At 34.3% G+C, this 24,787-nt stretch overlaps 2 protein-coding genes across 2 annotated transcripts; both read right to left on the reverse strand.

Moving 5' to 3' along the window:
• Positions 1-1,666: 1,666 nt before the first annotated feature.
• Positions 1,667-5,141, reverse strand: LOC107190862. Its single transcript, XM_015579749.1, has 3 exons — positions 4,995-5,141; positions 2,936-3,157; positions 1,667-2,149 (listed from the first exon to the last, which is right to left on the reverse strand). Exons 1-3 carry the CDS (start codon positions 5,139-5,141, stop codon positions 1,667-1,669), a joined length of 852 nt encoding a protein of 283 aa, XP_015435235.1.
• A 165-nt stretch (positions 5,142-5,306) lies between these two features.
• On the reverse strand, positions 5,307-23,335 carry LOC107190838. The gene is made up of 11 exons (XM_015579723.1): positions 23,243-23,335; positions 22,820-22,889; positions 19,816-20,089; positions 15,839-16,034; positions 14,621-14,847; positions 12,695-12,984; positions 9,486-10,271; positions 7,859-7,963; positions 7,423-7,524; positions 6,554-6,863; positions 5,307-5,381 (listed from the first exon to the last, which is right to left on the reverse strand). The coding sequence occupies exons 1-11, from the start codon at positions 23,298-23,300 to the stop codon at positions 5,307-5,309; spliced, it is 2,493 nt and encodes an 830-aa protein (XP_015435209.1). The 5' UTR covers positions 23,301-23,335.
• Between the last annotated feature and the right edge of the window lie 1,452 nt (positions 23,336-24,787).

The following is a 24,787-nucleotide window of genomic DNA, read 5'->3' on the forward strand; positions in this document are numbered from 1 at the left end:
AATTGATGCAGTCCAGAGAGTATGGTCTACTTTTTTACTCCTTAGTTAAATAATGATTACCAGGTGGAATTTCTAGATCACCCCATTCTGTTCTAAATACTAAGCTGCTACTGGACTATGTCTGTAATTCTGTTTAAAAGAATTAAGTAATTCCTTCTTAATATTCATTTAAAAAAAATTAATGAATTTTAAAAAATGTAATTTATTGTGCAAGAAAACTTCTATCTTAAAGGTACCGATAGACCATTTGAACTTGATACTTATATGTTTCCTTTGAATTTCCTTATTGGTATTGAAGATACTTTGAAAGTTTCAAATTCTCTAGTTCAGATACTGATAATACAGTGTTTTGATATGTTATGCATCTTGGTAGAGGATATACTGTATATTTAACAAAGAAACTACTTCTATGGAATAAATTGTAATTATTTTTATATTATCCAATGAACTTTTTGAAACATTCTATTTGGTTTTTAGTTTACATATAGGATATGTTTTTATATGTTCATTGAAAATTCTGAATCTAGATTTAATAGTTTGATAAAATGTATATTGTATATAAAATTATATACAATACTAGGGGTATTTTTCAATGGTTATCTGAGTCATTTTATATTTTTTAATTGTGATCTTCTTACTAATGTCAACATTTCTTCAATATTCAACAGTTTGTTCTTTGCAAGAATCGATAATATCTTTAATTTATGTTCATGTTTAATTGCTTAAACACGTTTTAATTACATTAAAACTACACAATTAATACAGATCCAATTCCGGACGTTCGGTACATTCGGAGGATGTCCCGAAAAGGTCCACATGTCCCCTCTACGTCGTTAAGATCTTTAAATGTTCTAAGGTCAGGTCCTATGTACAAAGTGGAACGTCTTACGGACGTCCTGTGTCAACATTGTCAGAATTTGTCCGAATGTGTACAACTAACGTTCTCTGAACATTTTGAGAACATTTTATGAGTTTTTAAATTCTTATAGTTTTGTTTTAAAAGGCGTATAAGGAACGTTTCATAAATGTTTAAAATTACGGCTAGTTTTCATTTTTTGCAAAGTGATAGAAGTTAGGTTAGGTTGGTTTGTGTTTAATAAATAAAAGATGTATGTATATATGTATGTATATAATACTGATTCGGTGTTGGCTAGAGACAGTTAAAGAAAAAAAGTCACTGATTCAGAACAAAATACTGATTCTGTGGTGGTTAATGTAAGAAGAATTGTCGTTAAACACGTAAATCAATATTTCGAGGGATTTGAATGTATTAGACCAGCGCTGGGCAGCGTAGGGTCACCTCACGCGCCTGTTTCCCCTTCCAACGGACATATTACTTTATTTTTTTCGTAAATGAAATTTCCACTAAAATCAATCATTTCCAAATTTTCATTTAAATTTGCATGACGAATCACCATGTTCTCGCTTGTAGTACGAATTTTATCTTAGAAGATTTTACCCATTAACAGCTTTGTTTCGCAGTAACAACCTGTATTACACATACGATAACTACACTTTATTTCAACAGTTGTCTTAATATATCTATTTAAACATTTGTTCTCTATAATAATACGCTTAACTTAACTTTATAAAATAAGTATCTGATATTTCATAAATATTATATTCCTATTAAGATATCTATGAAATTTTCATTCATGCTTTATCATCACTTTCGCAATCCTTTTTTAGTATACTTGCTACACTTTCTTTTAAACGGTTTGATCGTCTTTGAATCGCGTCCATTTCTTTCAATCATATCGGTGCTGGTCCTCCTCTCGAAATCGTTGCTCATCGATTTCTTTCCTTTGCTTCGAATCAGCAATCTGGCTGTCTTCCTCGGCGCTCTACTTTTACTTTTAATTCTCTTCTTCTTCTTACGCTTCTTCTTGCGATCCATGTTGGCTATTATCGCCTCAGTATCGGCGGACACTTTCACTTTCGGCTGTTGGGTCGTGACAGTGACCCTTATAAACGAGTCATAAAGAACATCGCCGCAGAACTCGCCGAAACAGAACTCCTCTCCGCATTCTGAGCAAATTTTTACGCTACTTTCAATCACACCCGCACGATTTTTGCTACGTCTTATGGGACTTGTAGACGATCGACATTCTCTAGCGATAGTCTTTGCCTCTAGTTTTCCCATTTCCACCTGTGCCACGGAAAAACAGTTCAAAGAACCTTATTTGTACGACGGAATTCATTCATTTTATTTGACCTATTTCGTTAACAAAACAATTTGCTTGAATGTTTTGTCATCTGTCTTGCCTTTGATCGAATATTATGACGCATGTACTTGCTATAAAAAAATTGCGATAGAAGAGGTAATGTTGGTATAATTTGAACATTACGAAATAGAAATATTCTAAGAGATATGAGAATGTAAATGATATTTTGTTGATAATACAGATACTTATGAAATTCACAGGTTTAAAAATTACAGTAGACTCTAACTACATTGCCACTGAACACATTGCCACATGAGGCACTTTCCCTTCACACGTACTTTCGTGCACACAAATTCGTTCTCCCACCACATTGCGTACGCTGGCGCAGCAACACTATGACGATAGAACTTAGCATGGAGAGGGCTCTGAACTCATTGTCATTTTACTCTCCTACAGCCCCGAACATGGCCATATAGTTATAGTCTACTGTACTACAAATGAAAAGATTTTATTCCATATTTTCGACTTTTTTTTCACATGGAATGATCCCCTATCCGGTTGTGCCATCGTTACATGACATCTTGTATACCATATTTACAATTAAATTTAAAAAAATCCTTACGTATGGGATCAAAAGTGAGATTGCCATTGTCTTCAGTAATTCGAGATCAACTAAATAAAGCCAGTTTCACTTCATCATTTTAGAGTTTTCAGAATTTTTTTTGAACAGTGTAATCGCTGGCTAGCAAAATCACATTTACGTGACGTACCAATCTTGAAAACATTTCTTCGTCCTGGCGGTACTTTGGCCTGATAGGCGTCAACATTCTCCAGTCAATGGCAACCTGCTGCAATTCTCGAAGATTCAGACCCCTCATATCCGGTGGCACTGGATTTCCATAGTTCCATTCCTTCCCGAGCGCTTTCAACTCTTTTCTCGTTGGCTTCCAGGAACATTCCTTGTCGCGCACCTTCGTATCATCCTTCTTCACCTGTGTTTAAGAGTTTTATTCACTAGCAAGATATTACCTATATATTTTTTTAAAGCAGTTGTATAGGGTGTCTGAAAATTCAGCATCATGACTAACATAGCGTTATTCTACACCTCTGGATCGGTGGAGATTTGCAACAGAAACCGACCGTAAAATTAACCTTGTCCCCGAAATTCACGGTCAAACTTTTTTATTATTGCATCATATTCTACTCGTCATGGGGGTACAAAGTCTCAAAGGGACCATGGGTCGCAATTCAACCCTTCTCTTGGAAAATTGTGTTACAGTTGGATTAGCATTCGGACTCGCTTTATTTGCAGTTTACCTACAGTAGACATTCGATTCCTGCACGAGTCGAGGCTGTAGAGGACCAGAATTCCAGGAACCGTACAGGAATCGGTGACCAGTTATCCGAGCGCTTTCCCCACCACTCAGCCGTTTAGTTGTGCGACGCAGATATATATAGGATGGGCTGGTTATACGCACTTTACGGTTATGTTAATTATCTCCGTTGTTTTTAGAGATATCAAAAAAGTTTATTCACAGAAGTTGTTTACTATGGAGAGGGCTGTTACTTAGCAGTAACAATTTTTTCGTAGGTGAAGGATCTTCTGAGTTTACAAAGTTAATTATGTTTTGTTATTAATGGTATTGAAATATTATGGAATAAAAATACTCTTTTTTTGATAAAGCAATTCTACTAAACATTCTGCGTCATAAAGTATTAAGGTATTATGTGAAAAAGTTAATAATTCCTGACATATTTTAGTGGCAAATGTCTACCTTGTTTAGCATTTTTTACTCCTTACTACCAAGCCGGTAGTTTACGTGTTCGTAAAAGTGAAAGCCGAAAACGAGTAACGAACGAAGAAAATGAAATCGGTCTGCTCGCAAGTGTGGATACAAATCCTTGTATCATGTTTGAAATATTCAAAGTACCTCCACCTGAAAAAAAACTATTGGCGCCATCGGATGGCTCTCTTCGTACTATACATATTCCTGTGAACCTTATATGTAGTTTCGAAGATATCTGAGATGGTAATACTTATTGCCCCACCCTGTATATTTCAAGGTCAAATTCAATTTTGCGGTGACTTTATTTTATAGATCCCCACCGATTCAGAGGTGTAGAATAAGACTATGGTAGTCGAGACATATACTTTTCAAGGTGAAACTGTAGAAAAGCTACCTACCCTCCGATTTGTATAATTTTTGGATATGTTGTAAAACTCGATATTTTGAACAACTTTTTTCTATACATATAACGAGGGGAGATGCTTTTCCCATAGTATACTCGTTAAAAGAAAAATGAAATTGTGGCTAGAATTCTTAATAATTTTAATGTTTCGTTACGAGTTTTATTTTAACGCAGATATGATGTATTCGTATGATAAGAAAATATAATTTATAATTATTTTGAGCATTGCACATCTAATATTATGAGTGTGCATTCATAAACGGGTTTTAAAATTATACATTTCTAAAAGACTTTCTCTTCAATCCTTTCGTCATTAGAATACTGTTTGTGGAATAAATACACTACTGAACCAATGAGTAACTTTTCTGCTGAAATGTCAAGTGCTACAACAAAAATACTGGGTATTCCATTAAAAAAGGCGAAGTGATAAAACTCAGTCACATGCGCAGAAAAAAATAATTATTTTGACATACATTTCTCCCGAAAGCATGCAGTAATTGTCTATAAAACTGTTATATTATAACGAATAGTTTCAAAGTTGTTTCATTGGGCATATGACCCATATAACGGTAATTTGTAATTAATGAGCCTTAGTACGCTATTCTGTGGAGGAAGTTGCTGAAACTACGTCATTCAAACCTTTTCCGGTTTAATTTTAAATTCAGGACAGTTCTCGCGTAGTCGACGGAATTCCTCTTGCGAGTTACAGGTCGCTTTACTGAGATCAGGCAATAAATTAGCATCCTTCTTGTCTTCTTTCAGGAGATCCTCCAGCTCGAAGACCATTATTTACATCTGCAATCCAAGAAAAATGCACAGCTCTCATTCCTCGAATTACAAACCTCCATTCCGGCTTCATCATACTCTCCGCGCAATCTCATTTTCTACAGAAACGAAACGAAACAAAACAAAATGAAAAGTGTGCAGAATGACGCGGTCTTATGGTTTTCATTAAAAGATTTCAGACGCAGCGGGGGAGACCAAGCATCTCTCGGAATCCCATTCCATTTGTTTCATCAGCAGTCCCTGAAATATATTTTCGTTTCATGTAAGAGAGTAACTAAATTTTTCTTTTTATTTCTTCGACGCATAAATAACTTCGTTTTTCATCGTTTATACTGTTTATTAACATTTGAAAGCGATAAATTATTGCTGTGTGGTCAACCTGCTTTAATTCCCTTACAAACCGATATGATTACGCAGTGTTTGTCGAACTATACATGGAAATCGTTCACTTGCATTTCCTGAGGTTTATTCTTAACGTCGAAATTAATTTTGAATACTTTAAATCGATTTTGACGAACTTTTTCAAATAAAACTTTTTGCACCAATAAAAGTTCTTATCATGGATCTCCCAAATATAGTACCCTTATTAGACATGACATACGTTCCGTGTTATCGAATCACATAGTGTATACATACAGAATATTTCCGAAATGGTGATACAACCCGAAAGAACCTGAATGTACATGCAAAAGTAAGTTGAAAATGTAGAATAATATTTTTTTGTACGATACTTCGTTTCGAAATTGATCAATTTTCAAAATTCATCTAATGCTGCGTTTAAACCAAACGAAGTAATGCTCGTTTGCCCGCCACAAACTTTATTTTTATACGGTCAATTTTAAAGTGTCCATATTTTTAAAGATATGCCCATAAAGAGGACAAATAGGGCTATATTTTCATTTTTTTCAAATTTTTAAATAGTTCGGCACTATAGAAACAGGGTATTTATTTAACAGAATTGCAAAATAAATGGTTAAAAAATGTCTTTTTTAACCATTAAGAACAGACGCGTTAGCCAGTCCCATTCAATTGCGCGCATGCCCAGCAGATTTTCAAATTACATTTTCTCGAAAACGAAGCATCGTACGAAAAAAATATTATTCTATATTTTCGATTTATTTTTACATGTAGAATTACATCCTTTCGGATTGTACCACCATTTCGGATACACCCTGTATATAAATTATGCATATTTAAAACATTTTAATAATGTTTATATAAAGTTTATTATAAATCAATTATTATAAAAAATGTAAACTGAATATTAAAAATATATTTCATATGATAGCTTAAATTAAATGACATGATATAATATAAAATAAAAAACGACTTTTTCTGTGTCCAACAAACTTTGAAATTTTTAAACAACTGAAATTATTTATGCACCGAGGTAGGTGTTACATAACACATACATTTTTCAACGTGGACAACTTGGACAGAATCTCTTGTCCGCACCAAACATTGGAATTCTCGTTTTCTGATTGTCTGACGTTATCAGCATCGTCAACGCGACCATTCATAGATCGAGCCTTGTCCATTTGTTCCAGTCTATTGTCCTCGATAGCTATCCGTCCATTTTTATCAATTCGCAGAGGTATAATGGAATTTAAGCTGTCCATTGACAGATCTGCGTCGTAACTGTCCACTTTTACTTTTCGTCTATTTGTGGTTCGTATTTTTGATTTGACGTTTATGAGTTTCCTTCTGTCGGGTGACGGTGATCTATGAAAAAAATATGTTTTATTTACCAACGACAGTTATAGTAGTAGTTATTTGTCAGGGACGTTCGACAAAACAAAAGTTACCACATAATTTAACTGATTAATTGTAAAATTCATTTACTATGATTAGAAATGTTACCAAAAGGAGCTATTTTTGCATTAGTGTAAGGTGTTGTGCATAAAAGAAAGTTTCTGGTACTATCATTCTCATTTTAAAAAAATATGTATATTGTAAAAATATACAGAAACGTTAGTCATATCATGCTGGTCTAGAAAAGCATTAGAGAAAATGTATTAAGTTGAAAGTAGGATACATTGAAAAATAAATTTCATTTAGTACAACACAATACAATATATCTCTAATATAAATTAAATAGAACTCTTATATGTATGTTTGAATTTGTCGGACGACGATGTCTCTCTCCTTGCTTGTCAGACAATTGACTTCCTACGATCGATAACTACCAACGGTCGGTAACGACCGACCGTCATCTTCGTTTCATTGTAAGATATCCGTGACTAAGCGACACCCGGACGCAACAATATTAAGGTATACCTACCTCGATCTTTCATCGCTGGATTCAACTTGGCGTCTCCTCATTCGTAACCGTCGCTGATAATGAGGATCTTTTTCGCTCTGCGTACGATATCGAGTTCCAGGTCTAGAAAACAAATAAATTATTATACGCAATGTAGTCAATATTCGGAATATTACTCATTGTACAATTATTATATAATTATCTACAGTGGACTCTAACTATATCACCACTTCCTCTTCACACGTACTTTCGAGTATACAAATTCGTTTTTCCACCACGTTGTGTACGCCGGCGCACCAATATGATCCAGCTTTTGCGCAGGCGCTGAGGCCGAGGCTATGACGATAGAACCTAGCATGGAGGGGGCTCTGAACTCATTGCCATTTTACACCCCTACAGCCCCGACCATGGCAATATAGTTGGAGTCCACTGTCTTTACAATTGTTTAGAAAATTACCGATTAGCGTTCCATTGCGGCCTCGAATTAATACTTGTCCTAGGTTGTGATTTTGATCGAAGAAAAGTTTTTACAGGAACTTCTGACGAACCGACGTTTGTCGAACTTTAAAATTCATAAATAACCATCATATGCGACAACGTTAAAAAAATATTGATAGAATACGGAGTATTAACGGTAGACGATAAAATAAGACTATTTTTGACAATAACAGTAGCGTGCAGATATTGTGTTTATAAATAATAACAAGATATTTTGAACAGAATACCACAGGGCAGTAGTTAAAAATATGTATGTTAATATGTCAATTTTTCATAAAAAGCTTACTAAAGTCTTATTTTATTATCTCGCAGATAATATACGCAAAGCGTTTATCACAGATACTGATAAAATTTTCCGAGACCATGTATCTGCCAAAAGTAAAAAAAATGTATCTTTTTGATGCTATATTAAAAGCAATTATTATTGAAACAAGAATACCTTTTAAACAAATCTTATATATTCGACAAAAAATGACACACTGTATCTTCTATATTCTAGTAAAAGAAATTGTATAATCATTTTTACACAGAAAATTTCAGTCCTCAAATTGGAGTCATCGTAACTATTAAGATGCAAACGTGTCCTTTATATCTGTTTTACGAAATAACAAAATCTCATCAGTTTCTAGAAAGTTCTTCATCGGAGTGTATAAAAGCTTACAATCATTAAGAATCATGGGTGCATGCACGTGCAAAGAAATACGTAATTATAAAAAAAAAAGAAAGCCATAACACAACCGTAAAGTAAGTATCTTGCTCACAAGGGAACTTCGATAACTCGAAAATTCGTATTCCATTTAAAAAAATCAGAGTGACCTCGACATTTCATCCACCACTACACATACAAAAACTGTGCACATTGTGTACTGTGCCCTCTATGTAGCAACAAATTTTTGTATGAATAATTTTTTCATATCTTTATTCGCTTACGAAATATTTAATCCCTCTCAGTTTAACCGTACATATTGTATACTCCCGCCACAATCGTTGCTCTCCACTTGTTAATGATAGTCGACGTTACATAGTGGTCCTTTTTCCCGAAACGCTGGCCAAAATTCATAACTGCGGTGGATTTTCATAAAATCGGTATTCTCGTGTTTTTGGGGTTGCTCAATTCAAATGACTTGTCAAAAATGTAAAATTCATAAAATTTTATGTTTTCTTTATTTTCAGGAACAATTCAGCAATGCTACGAAAATAATAATAGTAAAGAAGGTAAGAATTATAAATGTTTGAAATAAAAACAGTGCTATTTTACTTATTCCATGCATAAGACCAGTACTATTTGAGGATCGATGTTGCGTATATGCAATATTTATTATGATTAAACCCGTTTAACCAAAATGTAGTAACAAGAAAAAATTGCTTCGTAGTTCCATAGACATTCCATATAAACCTGCAAAGGTTCAAGAAATCGCAATTCTAGGATACCGAAGTTCCCTTGTCAGTAAACGTGTAATGAGAAATCGAAATCGAAAGAACGAAATGAAACAATAATTACCACTTCTATTCGCAAGACAGAAGAATAATATCCCCTACGAATCCTTAAGTTTTGAAGCGATTCAATGCATCATATTACGACTCACTTTTCAATGTCCCTTTTACTAGCATTCGTCGCGTCCTTGCGGTCCTTCATAGAGACGTTCTTCAGCGTCATGTCCTGCAAATCTTCGCGGGAATCATGGAAATCGTTCTCTACGTCGGTCTGTGTGCCGAAATCACGGCCGTTCGTCAATCTGTATTTACTAGGCGTGAGTAATCTGTTCTCCACAATTGTCGATGGAATCCGCGATTGGGTCGACGTGAAATTTATACTTCCCATATTGTGCACGAAACTGTTCAACCCTACAGCTAGATTGCTCGAGTTGTTCTCCAATTTTCGTGGTGTTGGCGTCAGTACCAGGTTTACCAACTGCAGATTCGCATTATTCAACAACTCCGAATCTTCGAGCCTGCCGCTCAACACGATAGCCACGTCTTTGCTAATAGGAACTTGAATGGCTGTCGTCTCGTTCGTGTCCGCTAACGTTTTTTCCGAAACGTTCAAGATTTTCTTTTCGTCGTTACTCTCTCTTTCGCTTGAAATCTCCTTTTCCTTTTCAGTGTGTTGAGTGTTGGCATTGAAAGTTAGATTCTGTCGAGTTCTCTCGCTTGGACAGTTCTGATTTGACTGGCTCGCGTTCGAAATTATAGATTCGCAGTTTCTGGAAGAAGTAACAGCAGTTTCTTCGTCTGTCTCCTCGCGTTTGCGACATTTCCTCTTTTGCTCTTTGGCCAAACGCTCTGCAGCTTCTATAACCTCGCGCATCGTTTCCGCTTGACGAAATTTCGCGGCTTCCCTCTCCTTCAGCCTTTGTTGTTCTTCCTCGAGTCTAATATAAACGCAATTTCGGTCTGATTAGTAGACTGTCCATATTTTGCATGAAACACAATGAAGAAGAAGTATTGGTGGAACTTAATAACATTTCTATATTATTTTTACCTTAATAAAGATTTTAATTCCCACATTTGTAAAATAATCTCTAGAAATATAAATTTACGTAAAGATTTAGATTGTAATTGTTTATAGTCTGTATATTCTTGTAAATATATGGAATTTTGAGAATATTTTCATAAAGTCTTCTGTTAAATAAACGTTACTTCAAGCATGACGTCAAAACACAAAATAGTACATAAAAGTGTATGAAGTTACTAAGAAAATTTTTTTATCAATATTACATCAGGTGAACACTGGGTGTAATAGAAGTGTTGTAAGTCCCTGAAATGGGTCACTCGTGAGGTGATTTGGAACAGCTTTTCCCTTAGCAAAAATGTTATCTCAGGCTTTGTTAACGAGATATTAACGAAAAATCCCGACCAATTAGAGCGCGTCTGTCGGTCGAACTCCCACTGTAGCGTTGGCTACGCGCTGCGATTGGTAGATAACGTTACCGCTGGAGTTCGGCCGGTAGACTCGCGCTCTGATTGGTCGGGGTTTTTCGTTAATATCTCGATAACAAAGCCTCGGATAACATTTTTGCTAAGGAAAAATCTGTTCCAAATCACCCCACGAGTGACCCATTTCAGGGACCTACAACACTTTTGTTACACTCTATATAAGACAGTATTCCCTGTTACGCGCTGCGTGCCATAAACATCTACAGTTAGAATCTTATACGCACGGAAGACCTTCAGAAATAACTTCCCTAATTTTATATTTTTTCTGCCCGGTCACAAGGGCTGTTGCCATAGAACAAAACTTCCTTTTATCCATTATACACATTTATTTCCCTTTTTAATCTCCCTGTCAAAAGGATCAACATTTGGTCGACAGCCGTTGTCGTCCACGCGGCACTAGCATAAGTCGGAACAAAAGGATCATAAAACTGTACCCTTCCAATACGCGCACAAATTCCGCCAGGTCAAGTCAAACCTTGAGCGACCAACTTAATGGTTTGCACGTGTACATGTCACCCTGAAGGAGAGGTTTTCTTCTCCTACGACTTCCTGAAAAATCCAACGGATTTCTCCTCCTTCAGGGTAACCAATCAGTGAATAGCATTTTTAGCAACTGCCTTCATACTTCAGCCAATCCGGAAAAACGTTTATTTTCATGGCTTTTTCATTTACATTTCACAGTCAGTCTACCAGCAACAGCTAAAGAGTCAACAACAACTTGTACTCTGTATACACTTATATATAAGACTCCGGAGTAACCGCACCACCTATATCGCGTATTATACTTCGTCATTTTATTCATTATTCAATAGTTGTATCATTAGTTTGTTTTGTTATTTGTTATCATTAAATCTACATATACTGTTTTCATTTTTACTTCATACAAAACTACTATCCTGATCACGTTAATTCGTATTAGGAAACGCCGAACATCGGTGTCGATATCAATCGTGTCGGAGATTTACGACCTTCGTTGACTATCACAGTCTCGTCGTGAGTTCGCGCGTAAACATTCCCTCTGTATCACATCGCTGGGACTTTGTGATGCTATTTATTTTACCGAGCAGTGGATACGATCTACAGATCATTTGAATGAGATAACAGATAAGTAAATAGACATAGTGAAAATGGCGATACTATTATAAAGAACCCAATGAAATATACTTTTACAAGGTGTCCCAGCTAACTTAACCACTTCGAATAATGATTTACCCGTACATTTTATGAAAATTTTGAGATGTGGAACTTAAATGGCATCAAAGGACACATATTATGAGGTACGTGCGTTTTTGTGGGTGGAGGCATTTTAGAGATTTCAAGGTCACTGTGATTTTTTTTAACGGAATGACCTATTTTTGTGCCATAGATGGATGGAGTATCAAATTCTGAGTAAAAATGGGTTGACCTTCATACGTCCTGTACCTACTAGTTAACGGGACATTTACAAAATAAACACTGTATTGAAATCGCTGTATTGGAGTTGAGGGGCATGAGTTCGAGTACCTATAGCTTCCAGATAGTAAGTGCGTATTAAACATTATTTTGTAAATATCTCGTCAACTATGAGGTTTAGGACTTATGAAGGTCAACCCATTTTTACTCAGAATTTGATATTCTATCGATCTATGGTATAAAAAATAGATCATTCTGTTAAAAAAGTCTGTGATTTGATCTGTGTAATAATGGTTGATAAACAATTTAATTAACATATAAATTAAAAATATTTTATGCGTATCCTTTAAGGCGTCCGCCTTTTAGCTAGCTATCGATAATTTTAATGTAATGTAAATTACTTTTACTTGAACAACTACTTATAAAAAAAAGGCAAAGTACTTGATCAAAAATGGCACAGTTATACCTTTCTTTTTCTTTTTCCCTTTCGCGTTCAATTCGTTCTTCCTCCAAGCGTTCTTCTCTCAATTTTCTCTCTTTTTCTTCTTTCCTCTGGCGACCTTTCTCTTCGAGTTGCTTCTTAATCGCATCTTGAAGCACCAGAGCTTTTTGTCTTCTCGCTTCTCGTTCTTGAAGAATATCTGCATCGACGTGAATGTTCTGACCACGAAGATATGTTTTGGTGTTGTCAGACCCAATTGTGCCTACCGTCGAACTGTCCGAACTGCTTGCACTTTCGTGATTAATGACTAATACCTTAATGGACATTAACGAGAAATTAAAAACTTCAATGTAGATAATTGTTGTTGTTAGTATTAAGTGTATTAACATTATAACGACCGATGACGTCACAGTGACGTAATGTGAGTGACAATTGTTAGTGGCTAATGGCGCGGAATTAGCGTCATATGAATATCAATTTTTACTTTTCAAATGTTCAAAATTATGGATTTTTTTATACACATGGCAGAAACAGTTTCATGGTTCTTATTCTTGACAAAAATAGCTGGCCACTAGTGAAAGTTACTCGCGAAACTAGTCGGTTGTCATAGCGTTAATGAACAATCTACCATTTTATGACTAAGACGACAAGTAATAAGGCTTGTCACGACACACATTTTTTCTATTTACAGTTTTTCATCCAATCACTATTACTCGAGATAAAAAGTATAAACGAAAAATTTGTCTTGGTCCAAAGTCAATATTTTTTTAAACATAAACTGCAATAGTATTTCTTCGTAGAAACGGTAATTCTGTATCAGTTCTATAAATATCGGAAATAAATGATTACGATAGAAGAAATTGGAACAACAGGGTATCTAGGACAAAACTGAAGTGAAATCAATATTAGATAAAAATACAGACGACCTTATGGATAGATCCGATAAATGATTAATGTTCGAAATTAAATTACAAATAGGGTTTCCGGCCGTCCTACTTTCTTTAAGAAACACAGCTACTAGCCCTAGAATCACAACTCTATATTCTGCATATGTACTACATTTATGACTGTCCGACGTTATGACATTGCAGTTTCAATAACTATGCATACACTTCATACAGTAAAATGGTAATTTAAATTTTTTACAAGCAGTCACTCAACGTATAGTGGAAAACAATTAAGGATAAAAGATTACTTTAAAAAATTTACGTTTTAAAAATATTAATATATAAATTTTAATGCAATTATGTGTAAGGCATAATGAGGCAAGACAATTAGTAAAAGTCATTAGTGTTTTACTTTTATTTTTAACTGAAACCCCTTAGTTGATTAAATAATACATATTCAGAAATGCATATATTCCATAACTACAAAATTATCTAAAATAAGGAAATAAACATTTTAGGAAGCTTTTTGAATTGAAATAAGCAATTGTAATAAAAATTGTTCACATTTCTCGAAACATAAAGCGATAAGAAGTGTAAATATAAATCAATATTTATACAAATTCACCGTTGACCAAAATTATAAATTTTTATATTTATCAATTTAGAAATTTAAAACTGTAATTGTGAGTGCTCATGAAGAAGTTGATCAAAATTTATATCGTAAAAACAAGAATTGTTCAATTGATTTAGCATAACGCAGCCTCAGCTAATTATTATAAATAATTCTTCTTCCAATCTGTTATGAGGTATATTTTCGATACGTGAGCTTATACTTTAGTCTAATTGGAAAACCATTTGTAAATAAAACATCATACTTAATTATGCATGGAAACCATACTATGGTGCTACAAACAAAGAATAAGTAGTTCTAATCGTAGACAAGAGAATGCAAAAAATTTAACTTGCAGTTGTTGAATACCTATTGCCTGAATTCTAAGGAAAATAAATTTTGTTATTTTCATGCGACAATCCAGATTATGAAGAATACTTGTATGTTTCGTACCTGACTCGAATGGCCTAATCTCGAAAGCCAAGAAGGCGCAGGTGGATCTCCTCGTGTCATCTCCTGACCCCAGACACTGCCCCACCTTGGCCTAAGCTCGCCTATCCTGCCATCCGATAATCTCCTCGACGGTGGTAACGAACTTTCGGGTGTTGTGTTGTAGTATGGATTCTGCCAAGTCTTCTCAATCATATTTCCTCCTGGCGGCTTACAACCGGGTAACAATGCTGACGTGAAATTAAAAAATGCATATAGGTCCTCCTGTGTTACTGAATATAATGTTAGTAATTACAAAATTTCTTTCTATCGCCTGAATCTGAGTAAAGTAGGGTAATCACACCTAATATAACCTACCCACATTTAAATCGTTCTCAATTGAAAGGTAATTAATATTTTTATATTTAATGAGTTTCGGATAAAAAAGAAATTATTTGTGTTTCATATACGGCGGGTTAGAACTGCTAAAATCTGTTGGTTTTCAATCGCGAATGGAAAAAAACAAGACAACTAGAAATCAGGATCGTCAAAAAGCGCACGTAATATCGCCTACATGAAAAATATTAATTATTTCATGTATTTATGAACTTAAAGTTAATATACATGCTTATTATTTTTAACCATACGATGATTTTTAAGGCGTTTTGTGAAACTTTTTAATTGGATTGTGTTTAAAAAATCTCTTTATTATAAAAATAAAAAAAGACAATTTCAAAATACTTATATTATTGGGACGCGATGAAAAGTCCCCCTAAAGATTGTTAAATCATAATAACTTGAATAAAACTCATATTACATTCTTAATATAACTTAATCTTTTAGTGAAATAGATTTTACAGATAAACAATATTGCTGTGATTACGATAAACTCAAAGATATATAAATTCTGTTTTGTTAATCTTGTTTTATTATGCTAATTGAACTTAGGTCAATGCTATTACGTTCCATAATGTTACAAGTTCAAATTTTAATTACTAAATAGAGGCTAGAAATAAGAATACGTATATTTTGAAGGCTATGTGGAAAAAATTGGTTAACTAGATATAACGCGACAACTAACCGGACATGTAGAAGTCAAGATAAATTTGTAATTACTAATACTCTATCCAAAGACATATTCTAAGTATAGATTTACCAGTAAATATTATTATTATTATAACTTAATCTTTTATTTCTATTGAAATAATTTAACAATATTCTTAAAGAAATCCATTCTCTTACTTCCTGTAGATAATACGGGAACGTCTACAGAATCGCTCGCGTAACCGGACGTCTCTCCCTCGCGTTCTTCGCTTTGCGAACCGTAATGATTTTTTTCGGAGTTTTCGTCACGATCGTACGATCGATGATCATGTTTCCGTTGAAGCTTCTCCGACTGGTAACACAATCCGTCGACGCCGTAGTCTCGTTGTTGACTCTGAAAAAAACGCGAATAGACGATTTATTCTCGGTGGCAAGGTAAAAAGAGTCTCGCGTGACCTAACAGTCGCTTTATGCTTTTCATCAATCTACGAATCCTGCTTTCTTCGTCATGAAAGTGTATACTGTGCACGATTACTGTGCCAGTTCGAGACAGGGGCGACAAACCGTGACAGGGTTCCTGTCGACTTTCAAGATTTACGATTTCGCCTTCTAATCTTGGTACATATAACGTTCATTGGGAAATGTGATTTCCATAAAATAATTATGTTTTTAATTTTTTTCCGTTAATACAGAAATGATAATTTTTAATACCTATAACAAGGACTTTGAATAATTATAATTATTTCAATTACGATTAGATCTGTTAAAGGGTATTAAAATATTCAAACATGATGAAAGTCCTTGTTGTATACGTAATATAATTAAAATCTTTACAGGAAAATCAATTTCTGTTTAATTTGTTACTGTACATTTTTTTATTAAAATTTCTACTATGAACGCACATAAATATTTACATTTTAATTGCGGTGTCGAGAACTGCTAAGATGATTGGCAAGGATTTAGGTTTAGCTTGAAATGTTTTAATTAAATAGTATAAAATTGTACTAGTGAATTCTTATGTAACACTATGCAAAAGTAATCATACTATTCCAATAGTTTTGCAACAGTTAATATTAAGAAACGATTTTAAATTTATTCTATTTATTATACCTACTTTAATCGTGCGATTCTTGCGTCCGATAAAATTAGATATTTCGTATCATGTTGCTTTGTTTATTTATATTAAAGGTGAAAAAATTTGCTTCAGAAAAGTTACAACATTAAAATAACAACAATTTAGAAAATACTTATTTTGTTATTAATAAAATATACATATATGATGTATATTTAATATGAAAATATTGGGCTGTCCCATAAGTCCTTACCAGGTTCGTTGTTTTTCGAACGTTTTTGTCTTTAAATCAAAGCAGGCCCGAGAAGTTTCCAGAATGTGCGAGTACGGTCACGAACCTTCCGCGTAATAAGTATAGATTGACGCGGGCATAACAGAGAGATTAATAGAGAACGAAAATTAACATTTATCCCGAGCTTTTAAACGACATCTGATGAGTAAGAAGTTTGACAATTATACCACCCTCAAAAAATATATTGGTGACTTTTTTTGCATCCCAGCCCCAATTTTTCTGGCAAAAAGGCATTCAAAACTTGCCGAGCAGATAACTGAATATTATTGGTAATGACGGTGATTATATCATAGAATAGAAATTAAGGTTTTATAAATACAAAATAAAAATAAAACTGGTTGAAAATGGCAAGGACTTGTGGGACACCCCAATATATATTTTTTTTTTTGGAATTAGAAAAGCCAAGAATGATCGAGAATTTTACATTTCGTGTTACTGCAGTTCGTATCACATAATTTGTCGAGCGTTATACAATATTCGAGTTCGGTCTGAAAATTGGTACAAACTAAAAGCACATAATTTTTCGGAGAAAATGGTCACTAAAACTTTCGCATGAGTATATGTACTAGGGGTGAATGAACTCGACGATAAGAATCGATTTGTCAGACTGCCTTACTTTTGCTTTCCCCCTTAGGAATAAAGACTTACAAGTCACGTACAGCTTTCAGCATAGCATTTATACGGTAATTAAAAACACATTTTCATTTATTATTCACCAAATGGAATAATGTGCCGGCAAGTTATAAACTCGTAATATACATACATGTTAATTTATCTGTAATATAAAAAATCAGGTCGACTATCCCATGTAACATACGAAGTCAGTACTGTTTCTGGTCATTCAAAGTATAATTCTTTGTTTTAATACACTAGATACGTTAAATGTTTTAAGAAAATGGAAAAGAAATACATCGGGGGTTCGGTTTCCACCAAAAGAAAGCAAAAGCAAAATGGATTGTTGTGTATATACAGTGAGTGTCAAAAGTATTCGTACACCCTTTACAACGGAACAACTCTTTTAAAATTGGTCCAAATGACTTAAGTCTTTTTGTGAAGTTAGAGACATTAATTTACTAAATGATGTGGAAAAAAAATTTGAAAAAGTTGCAATTGGTCCGAATCGCGAAGAAAATATTAAAGGTCCTGTTTTACAACTTTTTAATCTGAGGCTATAATGAAAATTTAATAAATACGCATCGAAGATTTATGTTAGTTATGTACATACTGAAACTTTCATTGAAATCGGTTAATACAGAAACGAGCGACAGGCATCAAAAGATGTGAGAATTGTTAGATTTACTACAGTTGTAGATCGAAAGTCGGGAAAAACTGCGATGTTCAACATTTTTAATCGTTTGTATCTCGTAGCAACGTTAACCGATTTCGATGAAATTTTCAACATGTATATAACTAACATAAATCTTCGATATGTATTTATTAAATTTTCATTATAGCCTCAGATTAAAAAGTTGTAAAACACGACCTTTAATATTTTCTTCGCGATTCGGACCAATTACAACTTTTTCAAATTTTTTTTTCACATCATTTAGTAAATTAATGTCTAACTTCACAAAAAAACTCAAGTCATTTGGACCAATTTTAAAAGAGGTGTTCCGTTTTAAAGGGTGTACGAATACTTTTTACACCCACTGTAGGTATAACACAGGAAAGCTTGTATCGACACTGTGGCTGCGGTTCTGAAAAGGTTCACCTTTCAATTTTTATGAAACCTGGTAAAATCGGCTCAAATACTCCCAAATGAACATGTGTAAAAGCCAGTAAAAGGTTTTTTAACTTATTTGAAAATTAATACACACACACACACTATAATATTTCAATTTCGCATAAAATTTCATTTTCATTTTCTATACAACAATTGTTCCCATCGTAGATAAATCTTTTAATAATTACACTTCCTTCCATTTTACTGTATATGTATAAAATAGAAACCTAAAAATAAAATATGTATAATATATGAGTATAATATGTATAAACTTTCTTTTTCCACTTTACATTAACTTTGATATTTTTTTCTCTATTCTTGTACACTATCTGTATATTTTAACCTCGCTGGTTTTAGTATCGACTCACTGTAACTCACTCAGGATCACAGGATCGATTCAAATCAATTGCACGATTTCAGTGCAGTTTGACCCCTGTTTCGTCCCAGTACTGCCCCACTTCAGTGCTGCACTGAGATAGCTCGCATGTTATGCGTGCTACTCTGACAAAATACTGCACGAGCACCGTTCTAAGGCAACGCTAGCATAGAGCTGCACAGAGTCACCGAGCCAATGCGTATTTGCTAAATTCGCTATAAAGTAGCTCACGCGTTTACTGTCGTACCATCGTCTCATGTAGCTGAGTCTCCGTATGGTGCTTTGTACTTTTAATTTTACCAATTTAATTTGAATGATTAATATTTTAAACTAATTCAAAATAATATTTCAAATAACTGGAAAAAAAATTTGTTTTCCTACTTGTAAAAAAAGTTTAATTCTTTTTAAATTTTAACCCCTTCGCCTACAATATCGTGTGAGAGCCGTGGTACGTCGATCGGGCCAAACATAAGAATCACGTGTCTGCCCCTATATGGGGGAGGGGGTTGACTTGTGAAGAGAAAAAAGCTTATTATATGGCCTAAAAGTTTCATTAAAATCGGCAACCTGAAATTGGGGCCCTCTCTTAATCCCCCCCCCCGCAACAGGTACTCAAACCTTATTGAATTCAAAGTTAATAAACTTTAAGTTCAATGGGGGTAAAAAATGTTCCCGTAAGTCAGTCTAGCGTTGAATGTTCGTGCAAACAGACCTGAGAGAGATATTGTTGCTGATCCTTGCTGTAAATCGGCGGCAGGCTCGGACTTCTGTGCCTGATTTGCGACACATCCGGTTGTTCGTGTAGATTTATCAAGCTACCACCATTGCAGTCGAGACACTTTAGACTCGTGACACTGTTTCCGGAACTCTCGGCCGCGAGACTCTTCAGGCTGACGGTACTTCCGTAATGGCCGCTGGCACGGAAAGGTTTCGAGGACTTGTCCTTCGTTTCCGCCAAGGGCATTCTTGCGTCGACTGGATAGCTGCTGCGTTATGCGTTCCATTATGTATTGCACAGAGGGTAGGGGTGTCTGATTCATCTAAGGGGTCGATAAGCCGCGCGGGGCTATCTTTAAATACGTTTATTAAACGTTTCTAGCCCACCAAATCGCACGAAAATAAAGTACCTTTCACAAATGTTCGAACAGTAATATTCTTTGTTTTCATTTCAATTTTCTAGACGTTTGGTAGAGTTGACGGGATAAGAATAATTGAAGAGTTCTTGTAAAACACGCTGCAAGTGACCAAATTGAAGAATATTGTTTTCTTATCGAAAAATATTCTACATGCCAAAGGGAATACTGTAACATACAATGTAAGTGGAATTTCCATTTGTAAATAGTTACCAGTAGTGCTAAAAAAATGACATCACTACTACATCCAACGTCGCCTATGTAAAGAACACTGTAAGTGCCAATTCCAACCGGCCACTGGCAAAGTTACTCGGGAAACTAACTAATCGTAATAGTGCTTAACATAATGATTGCTGTTCGATTTAAATATTTCTCTTATAGTTACTTAATTATTCTATATTTGTTGTTCATTTTCTGTGGCGAAAATTACTTATAACTCGACTCAATAATTCGTTGCATTAAAGGTATAACTTTTCGAGTATAGAAGCGATATAGTATTTTTATGAAAAAAATATTAATTGAAAACTATATTTTATCATTGGATCATTCCACGCGAAATTGGACACCTTTTGGAGTACCATTTCGGATTTTGTTCCAAATTGGATATGTTGTAGTCTTTATCGATATATAAATGTATCTCGAAGGATTTTTGAAAATTTAATAAATTATATAAATAATAAATTGTAGATTTTACAGCTGTTTGAAATTTAAGGTCAACCTTTTCCAAAAATCATAATTATTGAACTAACAAATTGATGAAAATGAGCTTTGCGGATACTTACAGTGGAGACATAAGAGTACCAAATAAAAATTATTTCAGTTAAAAAAAGATATTTTTTAACCATTTATTTTGCAATTGTTTTAAATAAATGCCCTGTTTTTATACTGCCGAACTATTTAAAAATTTGAAAAAATGAGGATATAGCCCTATTTGTCCTCTTTATGGGCATATCTTCAAAAATATGGACACTAAAATCTATGAGTTCTTTCATCCAACGTAATCGTAATTACCGCTATCCAAAGAATCATTCCAAAATGGTTTGATTGAATAAGGATAGTGCATTATTCACTATGGACTTTCTAATCCGGCTATTACTTATTATTTATTATACAAATTATAATTATGAATGCTTAACAACATACATATAAGACATGTTACAACAACAAATAGAATAACAAACAAAGTATAAAATTTATTTTATGAGACATCAATTGTAAAAAATTCTATTCGGAAAATTTATGGAGTATCCGTACGATTGAGTAAAGTCTGTTCAACACATCACACATAAAGGTGTCCGTGTCCTATTATTTGTTATCTTTATTTATATTAACTATTGTGACCTATTGCAACAATTTTATATCTGCTTTCAGTAACAACTTGCCCCAAATTGATAGTTCGAAAATAGTGAAAGCGATGGAAAGTGGGGAAAGTCAAGCAACGTCGCCTAATACCAATGTTTGCCGCAAGTAGAATTAGCTAGTAATGATCAGACACGATAGCCAAACCGTACATATTCAATACTTTCTAGTTTTCTCAAAACCAAAGATTTAGATTAAAAAAATTATAATTCTGCATTCATTTAATCACTGTATTTGTGGTTATACATACTACATAAATAGTAACAAGAAATATATAAAAGAGATAAATAAAAACAAAAACATAATATCTTTTCATTTCACCATTTTTTATTTAAGTTGAGATTAATCACTACAATGCAAATTTTCTGCACATATAACAGATGCAATTGTAAGAATAAGACACATTAATGTGCGAAATTCAATAAAATTCAACGCAAACTTTACTTTCTGTTGCACCTTATAAAACCGTTACTAGAAGATATAAAAAAAAGTTTCTATTGACTTCTTGGTGTTATAAATTAGTCTACAAAACTTGGAATTTGCATACACATCCGGAACATATTAATGACATTGCTATTATTCCTATTAAAAATATAATAATGATATTATATTAATAATTCAAACTAAACCAGATATTATGATGTTACAGATTTCATTAGAAATACAATTATAAAAGAATTTAACCAGTTACCGCTATTCCCTTAGGAAACACTTTGTCAAACATCGAACGCTAAATGTTACCATGACACAAATAGTCGCTTGAACAATTGTAAAAGGTACTGTAGATTATCAGACATACAAGGTGAGACGCTTAATGCGGCCATTTCAAATAACTGCTAAAAATGAGTCATAAACACATCGTACGAAGTCTTCAAATAGTTCGAACCAAAGTTTATTATAAACGTCTATACATATAGATTTAGAAAATACACAAGCATTGCTCCGTGGTTCTGAATAGTTAACAATTATACAAAACACGTGATTTTATACAGTATTATAATCAGTTCGTTCAACAAAATCTATGAATTCATAATCATCGATAATACTTAAGTGATTAATTATTTAATTATTAATAAAAATGATGATTTATTAATTACTATCTACTGACTGTCAAGGTATGTTTCTATCGAATAAAATGACATTACATTTCCGAGAACGATCTACAAAGGGCAATTGCAAGATTAAAATGAATAGACTACGATATGTCTTCTAGTTGATACTCACCGGATATGGGTGCGGATATTGACGTTATTTTTCAAAAGTCCCCAACTTCCGCCGAGACGCGCCATTTCTTCTACAGTAGTCGCATAAATTATTAATATACCCGCGACAGTATCAGACTCACTCTAAATTCTAATATCTTCCCCGTGTACAATCCAACACGAACGAACAAAAGCACATTATTTTAGTTCTTATCGATTGCCTATTTACGTTCCGTACATAATATGTTTTACACGATCTCGTATACAAAAGCAGTTAAGATACCACGTTTATGTAATCCGACAATAAATAACACAAGTTACAATTTGTACGTACACCTAATCACAATGTAGTATGCTTCGTGGAATTCAACAGATCGCAACAGCTACCGTTCCAGGAAACACATAAACCCATTCGTCGATGTGTGTAGTCAATTCCGGTACTCACCTTTCTCCCTCGCCCATTGGATCCTCTTTTGTTCCACTAACGACGTTCGTCCGATCATTCTTGGCGTGCGAACGGGACTTTCGCGAAAACGAAATACCCGCGGTCGATAATAATGGTGGAATAAAAGACACGGGGGGGGGGGAGGGAGGGAGAATAAGAAAAGAAAGAAATACCCTACACCATCCAGCCTCCGCGTAAACGACCAACACCGTCGTGTTTTACCTACATGCCTCGAGCAGCGGTGAGCGTTCGATGTTCCGGACCGTCTACGACTTTCGGCGCGAACTTTCGGTTTAGGCTCGAGACCGTTGGATGTCAGAAGACGATGCCCGGGTTCATCGTAGGTCGTGTCAATATTTGAGACTGCGGTAGACCCGCGAGACTGTAGAAGGTTTACCCGGTACCTACACACATTCAGGTAGGTACCCCGTATTAAGGGATAGGTATGGTACGCGCGGACGCGATTCGATCGCGAGTATACGTTTCTATGGGAACAATCGTGAATCAACTACGGAACTCTTGCACACTGGCTGTCAGGGTCGATAATATTGACCAGACGGTGAAGATAAGGGATAATGACCTCCAGCCATCCGTCTGACGGTCAGAGATCGAATCTTTCACGATTCAAATGCGAATGCGTGTGTGTGTGTGTGTATAGTTACTGAGAGAATATTATCATTGTGTTGCAGTTCACAAGATTTTTGTATGCTAGTAAACGTACGAAACTTCTAAATCAATTCGAATTCGTCTTAATGCGAAATATTATGGGAGTGAAAGTGAGGTCGTGCTTATTCATTATTTGATCAATCAGATATTATATATCCGTATTGTTATTCGTCAAAGAAAATTAGTACACGTACTGAAAATTATCTGATAGAATTTCTGTTAAAACTGTGTTCTTACAAGTATCACCTCTAGCAGCTTGAAGTGTTACCTTATTGTTATTGCATTTGTTATTAATCCCATTTGTTGTTCGGAGTTAAAATAAAATTATTTTAATGTTTAACAACAAACGGTAGTGTGAAAAATGTGTTAATGACTTCAGTGCGGGAAGATTAGCAGAGGTAGAGAGGCTAGTAGAAGGTAACAATTTGTTTAACTGTTAGTTTTGTCTGCTTGTTGTTATTGTCAGTAGTGGATCTTTGTATTGTGTTTCTTATGTGTTATGTTGAGGGCTGGTGTGGAATTGAACACGTGCTTGGTTACTCCCTTTTATATGGGTTAATAAGTTAATAGAACAAAAGCTATTGCATACATATTATTACATAAAACATAAACTATACTATATATAGAAAAACACACCAATAAACTAATATATTAAAACAATCTAACAGACAAAACTTGCTTCTCTGTGTTTACCGTTTTTACTCGTCATAGACCATTTTTATGCAACAACGCACCATGCAAGAAGAAGGAACCACTCACTCACGCATACAATCTTGCCAACCTCATAACATTACTTTCCCTTCTTTTCGTAACATGTTATACATATATAGATAGTTTTTATGCATTTTCCAATTTTCATATTGAATATTGTTAGAATTC

Source organism: Dufourea novaeangliae, unplaced genomic scaffold (assembly GCF_001272555.1).
Source record: "Dufourea novaeangliae isolate 0120121106 unplaced genomic scaffold, ASM127255v1 scaffold205, whole genome shotgun sequence".
NCBI classification, from domain to species: Eukaryota; Metazoa; Arthropoda; class Insecta; order Hymenoptera; family Halictidae; genus Dufourea; species Dufourea novaeangliae.